At 42.7% G+C, this 21,299-nt stretch overlaps 2 protein-coding genes across 6 annotated transcripts in view; one reads left to right on the plus strand and one right to left on the minus strand.

Annotated features, from left to right (window-relative positions):
• TMEM181 (transmembrane protein 181) overlaps window positions 1–4,952 on the plus strand; it is a 62,663-nt gene extending 57,711 nt beyond the window's left edge. For 3 of the 4 annotated variants that reach the window (XM_053591213.1, XM_053591215.1, XM_053591214.1), the window contains exons 16-17: window positions 764–830; window positions 1,236–4,952. In XM_053591213.1, coding sequence (XP_053447188.1) covers window positions 764–830; window positions 1,236–1,314 — 146 coding nt within the window. In that variant the 3' untranslated portion in view covers window positions 1,315–4,952. The remainder of the gene's footprint in view (window positions 1–763; window positions 831–1,235) is intronic. The other variant, XR_008380129.1, reaches the window with a different exon arrangement.
• Window positions 4,953–5,690: 738 nt separating this feature from the next.
• Window positions 5,691–13,306, minus strand: DYNLT1 (dynein light chain Tctex-type 1). Of its 2 annotated transcripts, none has more exons than XM_053591217.1 (5): window positions 13,240–13,306; window positions 10,276–10,317; window positions 7,353–7,476; window positions 6,406–6,463; window positions 5,691–6,093 (listed from the first exon to the last, which is right to left on the minus strand). In XM_053591217.1, the coding sequence occupies exons 1-4, from the start codon at window positions 13,264–13,266 to the stop codon at window positions 6,408–6,410; spliced, it is 249 nt and encodes an 82-aa protein (XP_053447192.1). In that variant the 5' UTR covers window positions 13,267–13,306; the 3' UTR covers window positions 5,691–6,093; window positions 6,406–6,407. The 2 variants fall into 2 exon arrangements, with proteins under 2 accessions (XP_053447192.1, XP_053447191.1); XM_053591216.1 differs by having other exon boundaries at window positions 6,406–6,483.
• Window positions 13,307–21,299: the final 7,993 nt, after the last annotated feature.

Below are 21,299 nucleotides of genomic sequence, written 5' to 3' on the forward strand. Positions count from 1 at the left end.
TGTGCTTTCATAAAGGAACTCTGTGTTGGGTGGTTTTGCCCAACTGTAAGCTAATGTAAGTGTTCTGAGCACATTAGCTATGATGTTTGGTAGGTTGGATGTATTAAATGCAGTTTCAACTTACAATGTTTTTGACTTAAGATGGGTTTATTAGGATGTAGCCCCATCATATACAGAAGCATCTGTACTATTGTTGTGGCCCTTCAAAAGATAACCAGAACATACCAGACAACCCCAAAAGCAAAACAAAAAACGCCCTCAAATCCCCAGACAACCCTCTTGCACAGGGAGTGGAGAGGATGGGGACCCCAGAGCATAGGCAGTCCTATGAAAGTGGAGCTTTCAACCCTCATGAACTGGGTTGCATCCAGGCTTCACATCAACTGTGATTAAGGTGTCGTTACTCCCATTGTACAGAAGAAGGAACTTAGAAGCAGCTGCAGGTCGAAGGACTGGGCATGAGTAGGCAGGGCGAATCTGCGCTTCCCAGGGACTGTTTTCTGTCCCCTGCTCCCTGTGTGGACAGGAGGCAGGCGCGAGCATGCACCGGCTCTCTGCCTGCTCTTGCTGCAAGCTGCCTTGCTCCTTCTTCACTGTGTCCCTGCCCAGCAGCCCCTGTAGGCTGTGGATCAGAAAGTGAACTCCTAAGCTGCTTTGTTCAAGTTCACACACTGAGTGGTAGAATCTGGGGTTTGAATCCAGCCCTTTCTGGCTCTGGTCCTCTCCAGGCTAATAACGTAGTAATCGCTTTTGTTGGTTTCAGAGTCGCAGCTGAAAGACAATCCTGCATTTTCCATGTTAAACGACTCCGATGATGATGTGATTTATGGGTGAGTTGCCGTCCCACCCTGGGCGCTCTGGTCTGGCCTTGCGTGTTTATGTTTACCGAACAAGTTATGTGTCTAAAATGATTTTCAAGACATAACACTTGCCTGGGAGTGTCACGTGATTTGTTGTTTTCTGTGTTCGCATTACACGGGCTTAGATATAGTGATATCCTCTTTGCTAAATACCCGCAGTGTGTGGTGAGTGCAAGAAGGACAGCTCTTTCTGTACTGGGGGGCCCTGGTGATTGAGGGCGGGGGAGCAGGGATGGGCAGGACCGCTTGGCAGTAAGAGATTGAGAGAGTGAAGCTAGGAAGCGAGTTGCTGCAGTGGTGTCTCAGTGTGACGAGATAGAATAGCTGAAGATCTGTCAAAAGTCAAATGGCTCTCAAAGTTCTCTTTTATGACAGGAGTGACTATGAAGAAATGCCCCTGCAGAATGGCCAGGCCATTCGGGCCAAGTACAAGGAGGAGTCAGACAGTGACTGAGCTCAGCGCCTGGATCTTCCCCTTGGGTGCCCACTCCTGCTGTCCATCTGTGTACCTGTCCGTCTGTGTCCATCCAGGCCTCCTCGTGAGCAAAGATCTCCTGATCCTTATTTGTTTACATGTTCTTAAAAGGAAAACCAAAACTGAGGGCAAATTTAAATGTTGGGCCAAATTTATTGTCAGAGTGGCTACATTTATTTGGGAAGAAAGGCGTGGATAAAAAGTTTAAACAGCCCAATGCTTTTTAGAAGATTTCAGATAAGAGCGAGTTTTCAGTGGTGGGGAGGAAATTGCCTTGTGCCTTGTTCAGTGAGTGAATTAGGTACTTTTCTCTTTTTTTCTTTTGTTTTAGTCATTCACTAATTCCAAATTCGTTGGCATCCCTTGCTTTTCCTTTCTTGCCTTCCCCTTGGTATCCTTTTTTTTTGTGACTGTTTAACCTCCAAAGGAAGCCTGTTTCTGTGGCTTCCGCAGGGGTGCAGGCCTTCCTCGGAGAGTGGCATCTGAATGGGTTGGTAATTTGGAATCACTGTGGATTTGTGAAGCATGGAAAGTGTGATTTTTACCTGGGGAATGGTGGGTGGTCAGGTTCTAGTCCTTCACTGTCGCCAAAGCAGAAGTAATAGCATGGAGCTCTGAGGAGGATTTGATAAGTTGAATACTCCCGTGAGGAAGGTTTTGTTGCTCTGGTGTTTTGCAGGGGCCTGTGTGTTCTTACACATATGACCATGAATGGGTTTTCCTGTGGTTGAGCTGGGCAGGAGGGGAGCTGTTACCATGCCAGTAAATAGCAGTTTCTGCAACTTTTGAATAAGAAACCCCATAGAGATTTATTTTTTTAATAAGAATTAAAGGAATGATTTATAAAATATTATAGGTTCTTAATTGCCAAAAAGTTTTTTAACTTCACTTTTGGAAATAAGATGAAAAGTAAGCAAAACATCTTAAAATGGCTTATGGAGAAACATCATAGAGTAGAAGCTAACTTTTTTGGAAATCATTCCCTGCCCTTCCTGAACCACACATGAGTGAGGTAAGCACAGGAATTGCCCTCTGGAAAAGTCTCTGACACTGCATAATCATAGAAGGCCCTGGAGCACTGGTTCTCAACCTTCCCAATGCTGCGACCCTTTAATACAGTTCCTCATGTTGTGGTGACCCCCAACCATCAAATTAGTTTCATTGCTACTTCATAACTGTAATTTTGCTACTGTTATGAATCATAACGTAAATATCTGATAGGCAGGATGGTTGTAGGCAACCCCTGTGAGAGGGTCGTTCGACCCCCAAAGGTATTGTGGCCCACGGGTTGTGAACCGCTGTCCTAGAGAGTCCCGGTTCCTTTTACTCAGGGACTCATTAGAGGTGGGGTAGAGATGTCTCCTTTGCTTTTCCCTTGACATGCGTAGTAACATCTGTGACTATTAATATACAATTGTAGCCAACCTGACTGATGCCATCTGGGCCAAAAGAGGCGGGTTGCGCTCTCCAGGCCGAACCTCCACCCTCATCTATGCATTGGCTATCAGATGACTGTTCCGAGCCACAAGTTACTGTCCTGAGGTAGTGCTGGGACCTTCGAGTTGTTCATGGGAGACTATTCATTATGACTTCACATCTTTCTTTTTAATTTAAACTTCAATAATGTACCTTTAATGTGGATTTTATTCACATTTGTTTTTAAAAAACCTTGTAAATAGGAATGTTTGGATTAAAACAGCTATTACTGCGATGATAATTCAAGGTTTACATGATTTCTACATTTGTAATGAATGATGTAATGACATTTTTGATTCTGTGTACTTAGAGGTATTGAAAATTTTTTCTGTTACCAAATTTTACAACTTCTACTACTCTATAATTTTTTGTAAACTGATGAAGATTTGTGCCGATTAACATATTCTAGTATGTGATATAGTTTATAAGTTTTAATCATTATAGTGTTCATTATTTGGAATGCTGTTATTTATCAGTAAATGTAAAATAGTTGAGGCATTTAGCCATACACACAATAGAACTTTTTAGAACTTGTCTTTGTCCTATAATGTAATTATAAACTGACAGCTAGTATCTTCATGCATTAATTCTTCATGGCACCATGAAATGAAAAATACGGGATTATTTACTTTTTGTAACTAAGTTGTAAACAAAAAAAATTATAACAAAAGTACTAAAGGGAAAATGGTTCCTCGTATATCATAAATACTAACATATTCTATACACCATGTAAGAGTTTGCTTAAAGTATATAGCATTTAGCATGTTAGGTTAAAACACTAAAGTCTGCCAGAAACTTTTGACAGTAGCAAGAAAATTGTTTTTAAGGGTATTAAAGTTTCACAAACTTAAATTATGAATTCCAAGGGCTGACTTTAGTTCTTTCATGGTAATGGTTTGAAACCTCATCTTTGGGATATTTTTTATACTGGTCCAGTCTAGGGCAACCTGGAAGATGACCAGAGTGTTTCACTTTCCCTCGAGAGAGAGCTTCATTAGCCATGTACATAATAACAAGTCCACCTGATTTACTATTGAATCATTGTAACAGAGCAGTGGTGCCTTCTCTCTCAAGCCCCAGGGGAAAGTGAGAGGAGATACATAAAAATACATTCAAAGTTGTAAGGATATTAGGGCACATAATTACAGATTGCAACAAAAGTTTAGATACATTATGTAAACCCAATCCACTAACTGGGCAGGTTACAAAGACAAATGTCACCAGCTTCAAGTATTTTTTAACTTTACTGAAGGGGCAAGTATGTTATATGTGGTAACTTAGTTCCCGAATCCTTTTCAGAGAAAATACACAGATGCTCATAAAAGGGATAATTAAAAGAGAAGTCTCTAAATATTTATAGTAAAGACTAGATTTAAAACACAAGTAAAAAAAATAAACAAATAAAATAAATAAAACACAAGTAAATTTATATTCTGAGGGTTTTAGAAACCAGTTGCCTTAGTGGTTATACTTTGAAAAAAAGATACACATCTTTTTCCCAGGTCAAAGGGAGTTACTGTTGTCTGTGGCATCTTGTTACGCTGTTTATTTTGGTTTGATTTTTTTTTTTTTGAGTGAGTTTCATTTGTTGCTCTCGGTAGAGTGCCGTAGTGTCATAGCTCACAGCAACCTCAAACTCTTGGGCTCAAGTGATTCTCTTGCCTCAGCCTCCTGAGTAGCTGGGACTACAGGCACCCACCACAACACCTGGCTTTTTTTTTCTTTAGAGGCGAGGCCTCGCTCTTGCTCAGGCTGGCCTCTAACCCGAGCTCAGGCAATACACCCACCTCGGCTTCCAGAGTGCTGGGATTACAGGTGTGAGCCACTGCGCCTGACCTGGTTTGATATTTTAGCTATACTGGTAAGTGTAATACCACGCTAGGAAACAACAGGATTTTCTGCTATGGAAAACTGCCTTTTTAACAAGACTAGATAGTCGTAAAATAAAACACTGAACTTTAAGGTTAAAAGGGAAGGTAGAGCTATGTATTCAACTGTAGGACTGTGTCATAGAGTACAGGGCTGGGCATAGATGGTCACTGTAATTAGGCAAAGTGAATGAATATTTATGGGAAACTCATGTTTTGGGAATGGCTTCTTTTTAACACTACTTTCTGATGCCAATAAATTTTTAATATTCAGTTCTTACATGTATCTTGATTTGTTTACTGTTTGCATGTGCAGTTAATTTGGCCTATCAGACATGAGTGCTTTAATAAAAGGTCTTTAAGAGACAAGAGCAGGGCTTTCTTTCATCTCAGCAAGTAGACACAGAGATGTCTTTATTATCATGTCTGTATGGCCTGGGGAAGAGTGCTTAAAGACCAGACCCCAGTTTGGGCCCAGCTCCCTACTTACTGGATGTGTGACTTCAAACCCATCTGATACCTCCAAACACATTTTTCTGATTTTAAATAACTGTGTAATTTTTGTGGACACAAAATGAATTATTGTGAAACCTTTGTAAGCCATAAAGCACCAAAACTATATGGCTTGCAAATCAAAACTAGTAGTTTATTGATTGACACTGAAAAATAGAAGGGGATTAAAAGTTGTGATGCTACAGCTTTGGGCCAAGAGTGTGTGCATTAGAGCTCTCTGGCTAAAGGAACAGAGATTGGCTTGCCCACCCTCTCCCACCACACCTTCACCCCTAGAAGAGGGGGGCTAAGAATGAGGAGTGTGATGCCCAGGGGTAGGAACCTGGACCCCAGCAGAGCTGTCAGGATCCCGGTCCAGCCGGTGAAATGAGTACATGATCATGCTGGAAAGGACCAAAGCAGACTTGCCTTAGTTTTATAGATGCTGAAGTCACTAACGAAATGTGAAAAATTCATTTGTGATACTATGTAAATCATGAAGAACACAACAGACCTTAAATTTGAATAATTTATTCTAACAAAAGTATAAAGTATGGAAAATCAGTGTGTTTGAATCAGTTCAGGGAGTAAAGCAAGTTTCACATTAGCAGATTGTAATTTTTAGCACCTTTGAAAAGAAATATTCAGAGTTAAGACAAGTGGCCACACAGGCTTCAGACTACCTACAGCAAACTTTGTATGACTATGGTGTACAGTTACACAACAGTGCAGCAATTTGGTTTCTTTTCTCTACATTTTGAGAGTGCCACAAAACACGCTTTTGGTTGGTGGTTAGAAGATGGATACAAGTGTTGAGACAAAGGAGAAAGGTCACAGGCTGGACAAGAAGGTCAGATGGAAAGTCCAAAGGTGCTGACGATGCAGTACATGGTCTTGTTCTCCCATCGCACGGTGCAGCTCCCTGGGGATGACAGAGCAGCATGTAAGTGAGGAAAACTGGGACATACCCTTCCAATTTCTCACACTAAGGCTAACACTCAAGTACCAACCTCTTCGAGGTACATGAAGAAGGGTAGCCAAGTCTCTAGTATAAAAGTTGTTTTAAAATGTTACCATTAAACATACATTCAAAGACATGAACCCCCAAGCACATATTTCATAAAACACCTCCTTTAAATAATACATATCATAGCATGGTTCCAGAAGGTACTTGAAAACATTCAGAGAAGACACACATGACTAAACTTGACCACAAGATGTTCTGAAAGCATACCGTCAGTAGAGCTGTCCCAGAAGCAGGAGCTTGCTGTGTGAAGTCCGGCCCCATTCTTCTGCATAATTACACAGGTCACTTAAATTAAAACAAACTTATTATAGAAATCTACTTGACAGCATGGATGTCATTTTGCCCACTTTTAGCATGTATGTATGTATGGGGCACAGAGTTGATTTTTATGATAAAAATTATAGTAGATTGCCTTTACCCACCACAGTGACAAATTGCAGATGCTCCTTGACTTGCAATGGGGTTATAGCCCAATAAACCCACTGTAAATCAAAATGTAAGTTGAAAATGCAATTAACACCCCGATAAACCCAGTGTTAAGTAAAAACTTTGGTGGTTTTGTTTTTGTTTTGAGACAGTGTCTCTGTTGCCCTGGGTAGCGTAGCGTGCTATGGTGTCATCACAGTTCATAGCAACCTCAAACTCTTAGGTTCAAGTGATCCTCTTGCATCAGCCTCCTGAGTAGCTGGGACTACAAGTGTGCACCAGCACACCCAGCTATTTTTTCTATTTTTAGTAAAGACGAGGTCTTGCTCTTGCTCAGGCTAGTCTCAAATCCTGAGCTCAGGCAATTCACCCATCTTGGCCTCCCAGAGTGCTGGCATTACAGGCATGAACCACCACATCTGGCTGTAAAGTGAAAAATTTATAAGTCAAACCACCATAAGTTGGGGACCATTCCCTTCCTTTACCACTTAACTTGTTCTAAAAGCATCTAATTGGAAGTCTTGTAAAATACTGTTTGGTAGATGCCCTGCGATTGTACCAATAGCCAAACAGGCCAAGCATATGCTAGGTAACCTGCTCCTACCAGGGACTTTCTTTGAAGTGAGGAACAAACTGCCACGTCAGCCATCTTTTCTGACAATGGACACACCTCTGGTCAGTATTTAAAAACCATCTACCAAAATATATGAGAAACAAGAACTCATTACCAATGTATTTGAATGGTTTCCCCAGCTTGGTGAGTTGGCTTAAGGTTTGTTCTACTACATTTGTGGTCCACTGATTGACCTTGCTGTGCTGGTATGCGTTACCCCCGATCGCACTTTCTATAGCCTGAAAACAAAGCACAAAGCGGGGCACAGTGAACAGAAGACACCCAGACAGCTCCCAGTAAGTAACCGGCATTTATCACCCACGGAGACTGATGAAGTCTATGCGAAATGCACATTTAAACTTTTAGTCATGAGAACTCTTTTGCAAATATAACATGTTAATAGTGTTATATTTCATTTAAATGAGTTTTTGTTTTTCAAAGTCCATATTTGTATGGTCTGTCAAATTATTTAAACATTTTGACCTAATAACTGGGCTTACTTTCCACTGCTGTTAGTAATACTTATGACAATACATTTTTCTCCCCGAAGCTAGATAATATTTTACTTTGTTTATTCCTTTCTTTAAAAAAATTAGATGCTTTTATCTAATACCATCTAATAAATATATTAATACTATAAGATGAAGTTTTATTGGTTATTTAGACAACTGACAATGTATAAACCTATCCAAATAATTATATAGTCAAAAATTAATTTAATTAAAAAAAAAAAAAACTTCCTTTATGCAGCGTTTTCTGGGAATATGTTACCACATAAGCCTTTTCCAAAACGTATTTTAAGTTTAAGTTGTGATGATTTTTTCTCCCTGTTCTAAATTTCCTCGTTTTGCTCTTCTAGAGTAAGGTGGGGACATGCCCGGCCCTCTGTGGCTGCTCCGGCTAAGCATGTGGTTAGGAGACTCCCACCATAAGTTTCCTCGGGCTCGCTCACTGTCAGCTCCCTGTGGGCCCTGCTGCCAGGGTGCTTGCATCTAGCAGCTTTCTTCTCTGCCCCTAACTTGCTATGCTGGAAACCAGGAAACTGAGTTTTAATTACAGATATAACCTAAAATACAAACATCCAGTGAGGGCCAACTTCTGCACTCAGGCAGGCAGGGAAAACCAGCAATCCAGGTTCTGGGCTATACATGGTGGAGACAGACCAGGGTTTGCTGCCTGGGGCTGAGGCCCAGCAGCCAAAGCTACCCGACTCACACCCTGATTTCTAATTACCTATCTTCCCATCTCTCCTGGGACTCAGCATAGTCCCTTGAGACACAGGTCCTGCTTCCTTCTGGCCTCATGTGCTTCCCTCCCAGCTCAGAGGCTATGGAGTGGGGGTGGAGGACACTAGTCCCAGGTTAAGGCGAAAGCAATTATCTAGACCTAGGTATTGCCAAGGAAAGGGGCCTTGCTCAAGCAAACCCCTAACTGGCAGTTCTCCACGCATGCTTGGAAAGTGACTGTTTCAGGGAGGAATGAAAACCCTCCATTAACTTTGGACCTGCCTGGCCTTAGTGCTGCCCAATCCTGAAGACAGCTTGATAATTAACCTGTTGCTGGGGCAAAGCAGCTGTCGAATCCGGTGGTGCAAGGTTAAAAGTAGCACAACAGTGTCACCTCATGTCTCCAGTAGGGTGGAACTGCTGCTCGGTAACCAAGTCAAAGACAATGCAGGAAATAACTGAGGTGAACCAGACTTCCCAACAAACCAACTCCACTTTCCGTAATTCTGCAGTCATTCACCCACCTTCCAGCTCCCTACTGTGTTCCACAGGAAACACTATTTAGAAAAGCAAGGGAAAGCAATCAGGAAATCATGCCTGATGCTGAATAATCAAAAAAATCATTTTGCTTTTGGATACTGTTCACAAAAATAGGTTGTGGTTCTTCACTATGGCATTAGCCAATGATCTGCGTTACAGCTGATTCTAAATTACATGGGGAACTCCAGATCATGCGATGACTTTCTTTTAGCTGATGGCCTCAATGTATGTGCTCAGTGTTACCCAGGAAGGCAGGGAAACTGACTGTGTAAACATGCCCGGCTTCATTCCTGCCGCAGACTCCCCCACGGCCCAGGCCACTGCAGGTACACCTGCTCGCTTTACTTCCGACGCCTGCTCATTCTTCAGACTGCAGCTGTGAATGTCCCTGGACTCACGCAGCAGGTCAAATTTCCCTTTATTTATTTTCTTTTTGAGACACAGTCTTACTTTATCGCCCTCAGTAAAGTGCTGTTGTGTCACAGCTCACAGCAACCTCCAGCTCTTGGGCATAGGCAATTCTCTTGCCTCAGTGTCCCGAGTAGCTGGGACTACAGGCGCCCGCCACAATGTCCAGCTATTTTGTTGCAGTTTGGCCAGGGCCAGGTTTGAACCTGCCACCCTGGGTATATAGGGCCAGTGCCCTACTCACTGAGCCACAGGTGCTGCCCTCAAATTGCCCTTTAAATGCTCTCTCAGGAGAGAACCACATTTTGTGGCATTTACCACACAGTAAATATAAGCTGATAAGTGCTCCTCCCACCCCACACAGCAAGAGGGTAAGGACCAGGGCTTTTTTGCTCACCAGTCCTCTGCATGCTCCTCCTCATCTATGGGATGTACTGTGATTAATAACAATGTAAGTGTGTTGAGGAATGTAAGAAAAATAACTGAATAGGCCCCAAACTGAATCAACAGGTCCCAAATAACTGGAAGTTGATTATTCAGTTTTCTTATACTCACTGTTCATTAAACACTAGAAACATTTATTTGTATGTTACATGTCTTTTATGTCTAAAGGTTACAGAATCAAGCCTTGGTAACATTCGGTAGTGATGCTACGTATAAAAAATTCTGTGTATTATTTAAAATCTATAATTTACATAATATGAGAATAATTCTTATCTAGATATCCACAGAAATAAAACCTGTTCTTGAAAATGCCAAAACACACAGGATCAGTTGAAATAAATCCAAGATAGTATTTAAAACAAATTCTTTTCTCTCATGTAAGCCATTAATCAAACAAAAAGCAAGCATTTCTCCTCTTACCTCTTTCACAATGTTGCTCACTTCATCAACAACAAAAGCAGTCTGTAAAGAAGAGCATGCAGTTAAGTTTGATTTATTTAAAAGATTTGCTTTCACTGCACTAATACATGAAAATTTAGGTAATGAACCTAATTTAGAAATGAAGACCTTAGAAATAATTTAACTAGACTGTTTACTTTACTGAGGAAGGCATTACAAGTCCTCAGAAACCAGGGGACTACATGGACCTAACTTAAAGGGTTTTTGTTTTAATCACAACCACAATCCAAGACTTCATTTTAAACCAGAATTTAGTCTCCTCTTCCATTTCAAGTGGCTGCTAGGATCATTCACCAATAGATAATGAGTCAACTGACTTATATAAATTAATTGAAGCTGCTTAAGTAATCCATTTTAAAGATGTAATTCTCTCTTTCCTGATTTAAACTGATTCGAAAACTTGAGGGTTCTGGAGGTTTTTATTTCTTACCATTAGTCGCAAAATTACAATGATTATACTATTTCCAGGTACCTATTTTTTCTTTCCCAGTGTTGTCCTCTCTCAGGACTAAACAGCAGCTGCTAGCACCTCAGTTCTCTGCCAGTGTCAGACCACTTGGGAGTGGGCTCCTAAACCCTGTCCTCTAATCATGACTCACTTGGTTGTGGCAGCTTTAGTTTTCCAGGAGTACAGTTTTCCTTCTTTTCCTTTCTACATACAGTAGATCTGAATGGCTACAAGGACATCCTGAAAATAGCATCAGTCAGGCCCTTGCCTACCAATGTGCTCTTTATATGGGAACAAGTGTTTAAAGTTACTGCTGAGTCCCAGCAAAGGTATTTCGCTCTGGCTATGTGCACTCTGCTGGAGGAAAGGCAGAGTCATGCTTTGGCAGGGAGTTTTCTGCACCTCCTGCAGGGCTGCTGACCATTGCAGGCCCTGCCCTGTCTGAGCAGTACTCCCTTCTTTTCAGGAGGATCAAGAGCTGTCTGCCTGAAGCCACCTCACTTGCTGTGCTCACAAGTCATACTTGGAAACAAAACCAACTCACCAAGTTAATGAAAATTTGCAGTTATAATTTCTGGAAGTTTAAAGATCCTTCCAAGTAACTACAGTGAATTTTATTTATTTTTTATTACTAAATCATAGCTGTGTACATTAATGCGATCATGGTGCACCATACACTGGTTTTACAGACCGTTTGACACATTTTCATCACTTTGGTTAACATAGCCTTCCTGGCATTTTCTTAGTTATTGTGTTAAGACATTTACATTCTACATTTACTAAGTTTCACATGTACCCTGGTAAGATGCACTGCAGGTGTAATCCCACCAATCACCCTCCCTCCGCCCCCTCCCCCCTCCCTACAGTGAATTTTAAATCACAAAAGAAAGTCCCTGTTTAACTTTCCAGGCAGTTAAAGTATGGAAAAAGCTTGAAGGACATTTTACATAACTTTTACTGGAAAGTAGAGCAGCTGTGTTGAATCCAGTGGGCAGTTTCAAATCAACTTCTATAATAATTACGAATAATGACTTGAGAGTTTCAAAGCCTCAGGAATCCATATGAAGTTAGAGGACATGCAGAAAAGACTTAGTTGAGAAGATGGCAGGAGGACCTGAATAGGCAATCTCATAGTAAATACCTAAGGCAGCCTGTGGGTCCCTCCCAAGGTTTCCATCTAGTGTAAAAAAATACAGATCACTCATTTCATTTTATTGAAATCTATAATAATAAAATTGCTTAGGCACCTCATTTGTGAGAGCCAGAATCAGAATGTTGTATTAAGGGCTTTCTCTTTAAAAAAATTTTACTTGATGGTACTATAATACAAACCATTTTCAATACTATATTAGTTAGCAGTTTATGGGGAAAAGCCTTTCCTTTGCTAGCTGCTCCTAAACCCTGTCCTCTCATCATGACTCACTTGGTTGCTATCAGCATTCAAGCACTGATTATGACACTGTCATGGAAAGCTTGCACTGATCAGGAAATCAGACCTAGACTGAAACTTTACGGAATCAATCCTTCAGCCTTAGTTTTATTTTCCCTCAAATCATTCCTGCTGAAACTAAATTTCAAAAATAGTAAAATAGCAAACTTAACCGAATTTATCTATGGTTTGACAGGCTGCATACTACACAGGGTTCTATTTGAATTTCAACAAGGATAAAGTATTCTCTAACTGCAGAGCCCGTCAGTCCTACGCCCCGAATGCCCGTTAGCTTGGAGGCAGGCCATTCCAACAGCACAAACACCCTTCTCCGATGGGTGCCTTCTGCTTGCGAAATGATTGGGCGCTTTACCTTACTTCACTGAGGGAATACGAGACTATTTTTCCTCACAAGAATGAGCTACCTTACTGACATCTCACACAAACGAAATGTAATACTCATTGGCCGCGGCCACCGTGCGGGGCGAGCGCAGCGCAGGAGAACCAGCTGCGGGACGGAGACAAAGGGGGCTCTCCTGCCGCGCCCTCCTGTACCGGCAGACCGCCTGGACATCCCACCGCTACGGCAGGGCCTGGGGCGGCGCTCGTGTCACTCTGCACTCCCGCGACAAGTGTCCAGGCGTCAGTCTCCCCCACCCCGAAGTGGGGCACCTACATTGGAAGGGGCTGGTGGTCTGCAGCTCCGAGCAGGGCAGGCGTGATGTCATCCTCCCGGCGTCCTCCCCGGCAGGCCGCGGGGGAGGAGGCCGACCCCGGCCTTGAGGGAAGACCGCCGGGCTTGCGAGTTCAGGCGCTCACGCTGAGTAACGCCGGGGGGCGCCCCGCGCGGAAGGGAGTCGAGCTCCCCTTCCCGCCTGCCGCGCCCCTCCCCGTGCCGGCAACGGTGGCGATGCCTGGGCAGGGCGCCAGCGCTCCCGAAGGTCTACCCGAGGGAGAAAGCAGCCAGGGCTTCCTGGGAAGAACCGGGTGTCCACCTGCGCCCAGAACTCTCGGTTTCCACCCTTCCCGTCGCCGAACCGGCTGTTACCTCCTCCGAAGCTTGGTAGTCTTCCATCTTTCCCCCTGCGCGTCGCTGCCAACCCGAGTAGAGTGGACTGCGCAGGCGCACTCAGGCCACGCCCTCCACGGCCACGCCCTCCAAGGCCCCACCCTCTTACGCTCGCCTGTCCAGGCGCAGCTCTGGGGTTCCGCCCCGCGCCCGCCCCAGCCCTGCGCCGGGCGCGGAGCCCCAGCAGCCCAGGCGGGGCCGGACCGGGGCTCCTCAGGCCCTCCGGCGAGGTGGTGGTTTCCTTGGGAACCCGTGAGGGTGGCTAGGCCGCTCTGTACACCTCAGCAACTAAAAACAAATGCACAAAAGCCATTTCTGGCCCCTCCCTGCCGCTCGTACCACGTGTATTAATTTGAACTTTCAAAGGGGGCTGGGGCGCCTAGTAACAGAGTGTAAAGTAACTTCTGAAGGTTATGCGCGATGTGATTACAGTCCCTCTAAGGATCTAGGATTAGGATACTTTCGCTTTCTGAGCGAAAGTTTCCTTTGGAGAGTTTTCCCTTTAAATGAGATTTTTTCTTTTCAGCCTCACTTAAAAAAAAAAATTGGGGTGGAATTTTTTTTTTTTACTGTTAAATCATAGTTGTGTACATTAGTGCAATCAAGGGGTACAATGTGCTGGTTTCATATACAATCTGAAATATTCTCATCAAACTGTTCAACGTAGCCTTTATGGCATTTTCTTAGTTATTGTATGTAGACATTTGTATTCTGCCTTTAGTAAGTTTCGCCTGTACCCATTCTAAGATGCACCGTAGATGTGGCCCCACCCATTACCCCCCTCCACCCTAACTTCTCCCCTCCCTTCCCCTTCCTTGGCCCTTTCCTCATAGTCTTGTGCTATAGTTGGGTTATAGCCTTCATGTGAAAGCTATAATTTAGCTTCATAGTAGGGCTGAGTACATTGGATACTTTTTCTTCCATTCCTGAGATACTTTGCTAAGAAGAATATGTTCCAGTTCCATCCAGGTAAACATGAAAGAGGTAAAGTCTCCATCTTTCTTTAAGGCTGCATAATATTCCATGGTACACATGTACCACAATTTGCTAGTCCATTCCTGGGTCGATGGACACTTGGGCTTCTTCTATGACTTAGCAATTATGAATTGGGCTGCAATAAACATTCTGGTATAGATGTCTTTGTTTTTTTTTTATTTTTGTAGAGACAGAGTCTCACTGTACCGCCCTCGGGTAGAGTGCTGTGGTGTCACAGCTCACAGCAACCTCTAACTCTTGGGCTTACACGATTCTCTTCCCTCAGCATCCCAAGCAGCTGGGACTACAGGCACCCGCCACAACACCTGGCTATTTTTTTGTTGCAGTTTGGCTGGGGCTGGGTTTGAACCCGCCACCCTTGGCATATGGGGCCCGCGCCCTAGTCACTGAGCCACAGGCGCCACCCGATGTCTTTGTTTTATTGTGATTTTTGGTCTTCTGGGTATAAACCTAGTAAAGGAATTATAGGAACGAATGGCAAGACTATTTTTAGGTCTCTAAGTATTCTCCAAACATCCTTCCAGAAGAAACGTATTAGTGTACATTTCCACCAGCAGTGTAGAAGTGTACCCTTTCCTCCACATCCATGCCAACATCTCTGGTTTTGGGATTTTGTTATGTGGGCTACTCTTACTGGGGTTAGGTGATATCTCAAAGTAGTTTTGATTTGCATTTCTATGATTAAGGATGATGAGCTTTTTTTCATGTGTTTGTAGATCCTGCGTCTGTCTTCTTTAGAGAAGTTTCTCTTCAAGTCCCTTGCCCACCCTGAGATGGGATCACATGTTCTTTTCTTGCTAATATGTATGAGTTCTCTGTGGATTCTGGTTATTAGACCTTTATCGGAGGTATAACCTACAAATATTTTCTCCCATTCTGAGGGCTGTCTGCTTGCTTTACTTACTATGTTCTTGGCTGTGCAGAAGCTTTTTAGTTTGTTCAGGTCCCAGTAGTGTATTTTTGATACTGCTCAAATTGCCTGGGGAGTCCTCCTCATAAAATATTCACCCAGGCCGATTCCTTCAAGAGTTTTCCCTGCACTTTCTTCAATTATTTTTATCGTTTCATGTCTTAAGTTTAAATCTTTTATCCAGTGAGAGTCTATCTTAGTTAATGGTGAAAGGTGTGGGTCCACTTTCGATCTTCTACAGGTTGCCAGCCAGTTCACCCAGCACCATTTGTTAAATAGGGAATCTTTTCCCCACTGAATGTTTTTAATTGGCTTGTCAAAGATCAAATAACGGTAAGTAGATGGATTCATCTATTGGTTCTGTATTCTGTTCCAGACATCTACTTCTCTGTTTTTGTGCCAATACCATGCTGTATTGATCACTATCGATTTATAGTACAGTCTCAGGTCTGGTAGCGTGATTCCTCCTGCTGTGTTTTTATTGCTGAGTAATGTTTTGGCTATTCGAGGTTTTTTCTGATTCCATATAAAACAAAGTATTATTTTTTCAAGATCTTTAAAATATGACAATGGAGCTTTAATAGGAATTGTGTTAAAATTATATATTGCTTTGGGTAGTATAGACATTTTAACAATGTTGATTCTTCCCAGCCATGAGCATGATATGTTTTTCCATTTGTTAACATCTTCAGCTATTTCTTTTCTTAAAGTTTCATAGTTCTCTTTGTAGAGATCTTTCACATCCTTTGTTAGGTATACTCCCAAATATTTCATCTTCTTTGGCTCTACTGTGAAAGAAATAGAGTCCTTGACTGTTTGTTCGGCTTGGTTGTTGTTGGTATATATAAAAGCTACAGATTTATGGGTGTTGATTTTGTAGCCTGAGACATTGCTGTATTCTTTGATCACTTCTAAAAGTTTTGTAGTAGAATCCCTAGTGTTTTGCAGATATAAGATCATATCATCTGCGAAGAGTGAAAGTTTGATCTCTTCTGACCCTATGTGGATACCCTTGATCACCTTTTCTTCCCTAATTGCAATGGCTAAAACTTCCATTACAATGTTAAAGAGCAATGCAGACAATGGGCAACCTTGCCTGGTTCCTGATCTAAGTGGAAATGATTTCAATTTAACTCCATTCAATACGATATTGGCTGTGGGTTTGCTGTAGATGGCCTGTATTAGTTTAAGAAATGTCCCTTCTATACCAATTTTCTTAAGTATTCTGATCATGAAGGGATGCTGGATATTATCAAAAGCTTTTTCTGCATCAATTGAAAGAATCATATGGTCCTTATTTTTTAGTTTGTTTATGTGCTGAATTACATTTATAGATTTACATATATTGAACCAGGCTTGAGACCCTGGGATAAATCCCAGTTGGTCATGGTGTATATTTTTTTTGATGTGTTGTTGGATTCTGTTTGTTAGGATCTTATTGAGTATTTTAACATCAATATTCATTAGTGATATTGGTCTATAATTTTCTTTTCTTGTTGGGTCTTTTCCTGGTTTGGGGATCAAGGTGACGTTTGCTTCATAGAATGTGTTGGGTAATAGTCCTTCTTTTTCCATATTTTGGAAGAGGTTTAGTAATATAGGTACTAGTTCTTCTTTAAAGGTTTGGTAGAATTCTGACGTAAAGCCATCTGGTCCTGGGCTTTTCTTTTTAGGGAGATTTTGTATAGTTAATGCTATTTCAGAACTTGATATAGGCCTGTTCAACATTTCCACTTCATTCTGGCTAAGTCTTGGTAGGTGGTGTACTTCCAGGTATTGGTCGATTTCTTTCAGATTTTCATATTTCTGACAGTAGAGTTTCTTGTAGTATTCATTAAGGATTTTTTGAATTTCTGAGGGGTCTATTGTTATTTCATCGTTACCATTTCTGATTGATGAAATTAGAGATTTTACTCTTTTTTTCCTGGTTAGGTTGGCCAAAGGTTTATCTATTTTATTGATCTTTTCAAAAACCAACTTTTGGATTTATTGATCTGTTGTATAATTCTTTTGTTTTCAATTTCATTTAATTCTGGTCTAATTTGGTTATTTCTTTTCTTCTGCTGGGTTTGGGGTTGGAGTGTTCTTCCTTCTCCAGTTGCTTGAGATGTCCCATTAAGTTATTAATTTCCTCTCTTTCCGTTTTCTTGAGGAAGGCTTGCAGTGCTATAAATTTCCCTCTTAGGACTGCCTTTGCAGTATCCCAGAGGGTCTGGTAATTCATGTCTTGGTTGTTGTTTTGTTTCAAAACTTTGGTGATTTCCTTCTTAATCTCATCTATAACCCATCTATCCCTCAGCATAAGGTTGTTTACCTTCCATGTTTTTGAATGGGTATGCAGGTTCCTAGTGTTATTGAGTTCAACTTTTATTCCATGATGGTCTGAGAAGGTTCAAGGAATAATTTCTATTTTTTTTCATTTGCTGAGGTTAGATTTGTGGCCTAGGATGTGGTCGATTTTGGAGTATGTTCCGTGGACTGATGAGAAGAATGTGTATTCAGTTTTGTTGGGATGAAATGTTCTGTAGATGTCTGTTAAGTCCAGATGTTGAATGGTTAAGTTTAAATCCAAAATTTATTTGCTTAGCTTCTTTTTGGAGGATCTATCCAGCACTGCTAAAAGGGTGTTACAATCTCCAACTACTATGGAACTGGAGGAAATCAAGTTGCTCATGTCTGTTAAAGTTTCTCTTATAAATTGAGGTGCGTTCTGGTTGGGTGCATAAATATTAATAATTAAAATCTCATCATATTGAGTATTACCTTTAACAAATATGAAGTGTCCATCCTTATCCTTCCTTATTTCGGTTCGTTTAAAGCCTAATGCGTCTGCAAATAGGATTGCAATGCCTGCTTTTTTCTGCTTTCCATTTGCCTGGAGTATAGATGACCATCCATTCACCTTGAGTCTATATTTGTCTTTTAATGTAAGATGTGATTCTTGTATGCCGCAGATATCTGGCTGGAGTTTTTGTATCCAGTCAGCCAACCTGTGCCTCTTTAGAGGACAATTTAAACCATTCATATTAATTGAGAATATCGATAAGCCTTTTGAGAGTCCGGTGGACATTTTTAATCCTTTTGTGACTGTGGAAGTTGGAATTTGATCAAAATTTTCTGGGTGGGTTTACTTTTGTGTTGGAGGATTACACTGGTCTTTATGGAGGATAGGTCTGAAAATATCCTGGAGCTGGTTTAGTTATGGCAAATTTCTTCAACATGTGAATGTCACTGAAGTATTTAGTTTCTCCGTCATAAATGAAACTCAGTTTAGCTGGGTACAGGATCCTGGGTTGAAAGTTACTTTGTTTTAGGAGATTAAAAGTCGATGACCATCCTCTTCTAGCTTGAAAGGTTTCAGCAGAGAGATCTGCAGTTATTCTAATATTCTTCCCCTTGTAGGTCATGGTTTTCTTTCATCTGGCATCTTTCAGAATTTTCTCCTTCATATTAACTTTAGTGAAATTGATTATGATGTGTCTGGGGGGTGTTTTATTTGGGTTGTGTCATGCTGGAGTTCTGAAACTGTCTGCTATCTAAATTTCAGAATCTCTTGGCATGTCTGGAAAGTTCTCCTTCATAATCTCATGGAGAAGAGACTCTGTGCCTTCTGAAGCCACTTCGTCGCTTTCGGGGATCCCTATAAGACGAATATTGGTTTTCTTCAAATTATCCCAGAGCTCTCAGAGAGAGTGATCTGTTTTTGCCCTCTATTTCTCTTCCTCTTTGAGAGTTTGGGAGCGTTCAAAAGCTTTGTCTTCAGTGTCAGAAATCCTTTCTTCTGCTTGCTCCATTCTGTTACTGAGGGATTCTACTGTGTTTCTCAGATCTTTGAGGGCTGCAACTTCTTATCTCAATGTGTCAAAATCTTTGGTCATTTGGTCTTTGAATTTGTTGAATTCTTGAGATATCTCTTGGGTTACTGCTTGGAATTCTAGTTTGATCTTATTTGCTATCCAGATTCTGAATTCAATTTCTGACATCTCAGCTATTTGTTTGTGCATGGGATCTTGTGCTGTGTCTGCCCCATTGATCCTTGGGTGAGTTGATCTACTCTGATTATTCATATTCCCAGAGTTTTTCTGTTGATTTCACCTTATGATTCTTTTTCACCGTTGCCTCTGGCTGTCCTCACAGTTGGGGAGGTGTCCCTCCAAGAGTAGACCCCAGCAGGATCACTCTATTGATGCTGGATCTTTGTAGGGAGTGACCCTGTGTAGTTCCTCTGGGGCTGCCCCAGCCAGGGAGTTCTGGTTGTGGAAGCAGCTCCGGAGTGTGACACACCCGTATTCAGCAACAGGGCAGGAGGTGGTGCGCACGGTTCTGGGAGTGCCTGGTGTCCAGTGACTTTGGCACAGAGAGCCCAAGGTTCCAGCAGTCTCTGGCCAGGAGAAGGGCTCTTTGCAGAGGCAGGGAGGGCTCCAGAGGGCACACGGCTACCAGAGTCCCAGGCCAGATGAGCAGGCCGGTGTGGAGGCAGGGAGGGTAAAGGAGGGAGGATGCAGGGTTGCATGGCTCCCACAGTTCCTGGTCAGGGCATGCTAAGGCCCAGTGGGCGGGGTTGCGGGTTGGGGGTCACAGTGTAGCTCTTATGGAGGTCCGGGTGGCACCAAGCCCAGGAGTTTGAGGTTGCTATGAACTGTGATGCCACGGTACTCTACCCAGAGCAAAAATCCAAGGCTCCAGTGTGCCAAAACCAGTCTCACTCTGCCCCTGAGTGTTAAGGCTGTAAGGCAGTTCAGTCCTCGCCTTTAGGCTGCTCAGTCATTAGCTTACTAGCTCCCACCCAATCCTTGCTCTGCGACCCTGAGGGCAGAGCTTGCCGGGGCAGTTCTCTCACAATGAGTCCCTGCATCCCACAGCCGAACACTATTAGCTCCATCCGGCTCAGTGGCTCAGTCTGGAGCCCTGGACAATGCCCAAAGTTCTCCGCACTCCTGCTCAAGCTCTCCCCAAGGCAGTTCAACCGAGTACCAAGTCCAAAAACACCAAAACAGTTCACAGGTAAGGCCTTTCTGGTTTGCAGTCTCACTGCTGCTTGTACTTACGGCTGCCTGCGGGATTAGGTCGATCGAACACCCGCACCCACTTGCCAGTTTTCCACTGTTTTTGTCCTCCTCTGGGGGTCCCAAAGTCCCTTGCTGGCTCCCTATATCCTCAAAGGGATGATTATAGGCAGATCCCACCAGCCAGAGATGCCTGGAGTCTTACCTCCCCAGACTCACTGTGCCCAGTTGCAGGGAAGCTGTTACTCGGTGCCATCTTGCTCCACTCTCCAGAAATTTTTTTAAAATTCAGCACACTTCCTGGCTGCCTTGAGTGAACTAGACACAGCCTTGATTTGTACTCAGGGGTATTTATGTAAATGGGTGATTGCTCTCGGCTCTGGTAGACTGCTCTCTGTGAGGGGCCGGGGGTGCATGCACCTGTCTGCAGGTACTTACAGGCTCAGAGCTTTGACTTTGGTGGTTGCTTTTTCTGGTTTTACCAGGCACTTGAAGCCAGGCCATCGTTTCTTACCTCTCCCAAACTCAGGGACAAAAGTCCCAGGGAGACTTAGTAGAATCCCACATTCAGTCCGTTAGCAACTCTTGTTTGTACCTTATATGCTCCTGACTCCAGCTCAAGGTGCTTTCCCCGTATTACAGCCAACACACCTAACCTGGGAGCCCTTCAGAGGAATCTAACCAGAAGATGCTTCCCTCTTCCCTCCCATTCTGCCTTGCCATGGGTCAGTAATCCCAGTATTGTCAGATTTACAAACTTACTCCTAGTGGTCTTCGATGATGGAAATTTGAACATGTCTTAGCTCAAAATCTCCATTACAGAGCGGAGACCCTCTGACCTCATTACTCACCACCCCTGCATTCATTCCTAGTGCTTCTGTCCATTTGGGTGGCTTGTCTGTGGTGTCTTTCCATCCAGAATCTAAGTTCTGTGCAGACAGAATCCATTTTATTCACTCGTGTAGCCCATTCCTGTGACATTGTGCCCACTGCGAGGTTGGTGTGCGGTTAAAAACATTCGAAGAATGATTTTCCCATTAGTTCTAACTCAGATCCAAACGAAGAGAATCAGGGCGTGGAAGGTGCAGTTACCTGCCTCCTTGTGGGAAACAGCTTCCAGGAGATGC

Source organism: Nycticebus coucang, chromosome 5 (genome assembly GCF_027406575.1).
Source record: "Nycticebus coucang isolate mNycCou1 chromosome 5, mNycCou1.pri, whole genome shotgun sequence".
In the NCBI taxonomy this organism is placed as follows: domain Eukaryota; kingdom Metazoa; phylum Chordata; class Mammalia; order Primates; family Lorisidae; genus Nycticebus; species Nycticebus coucang.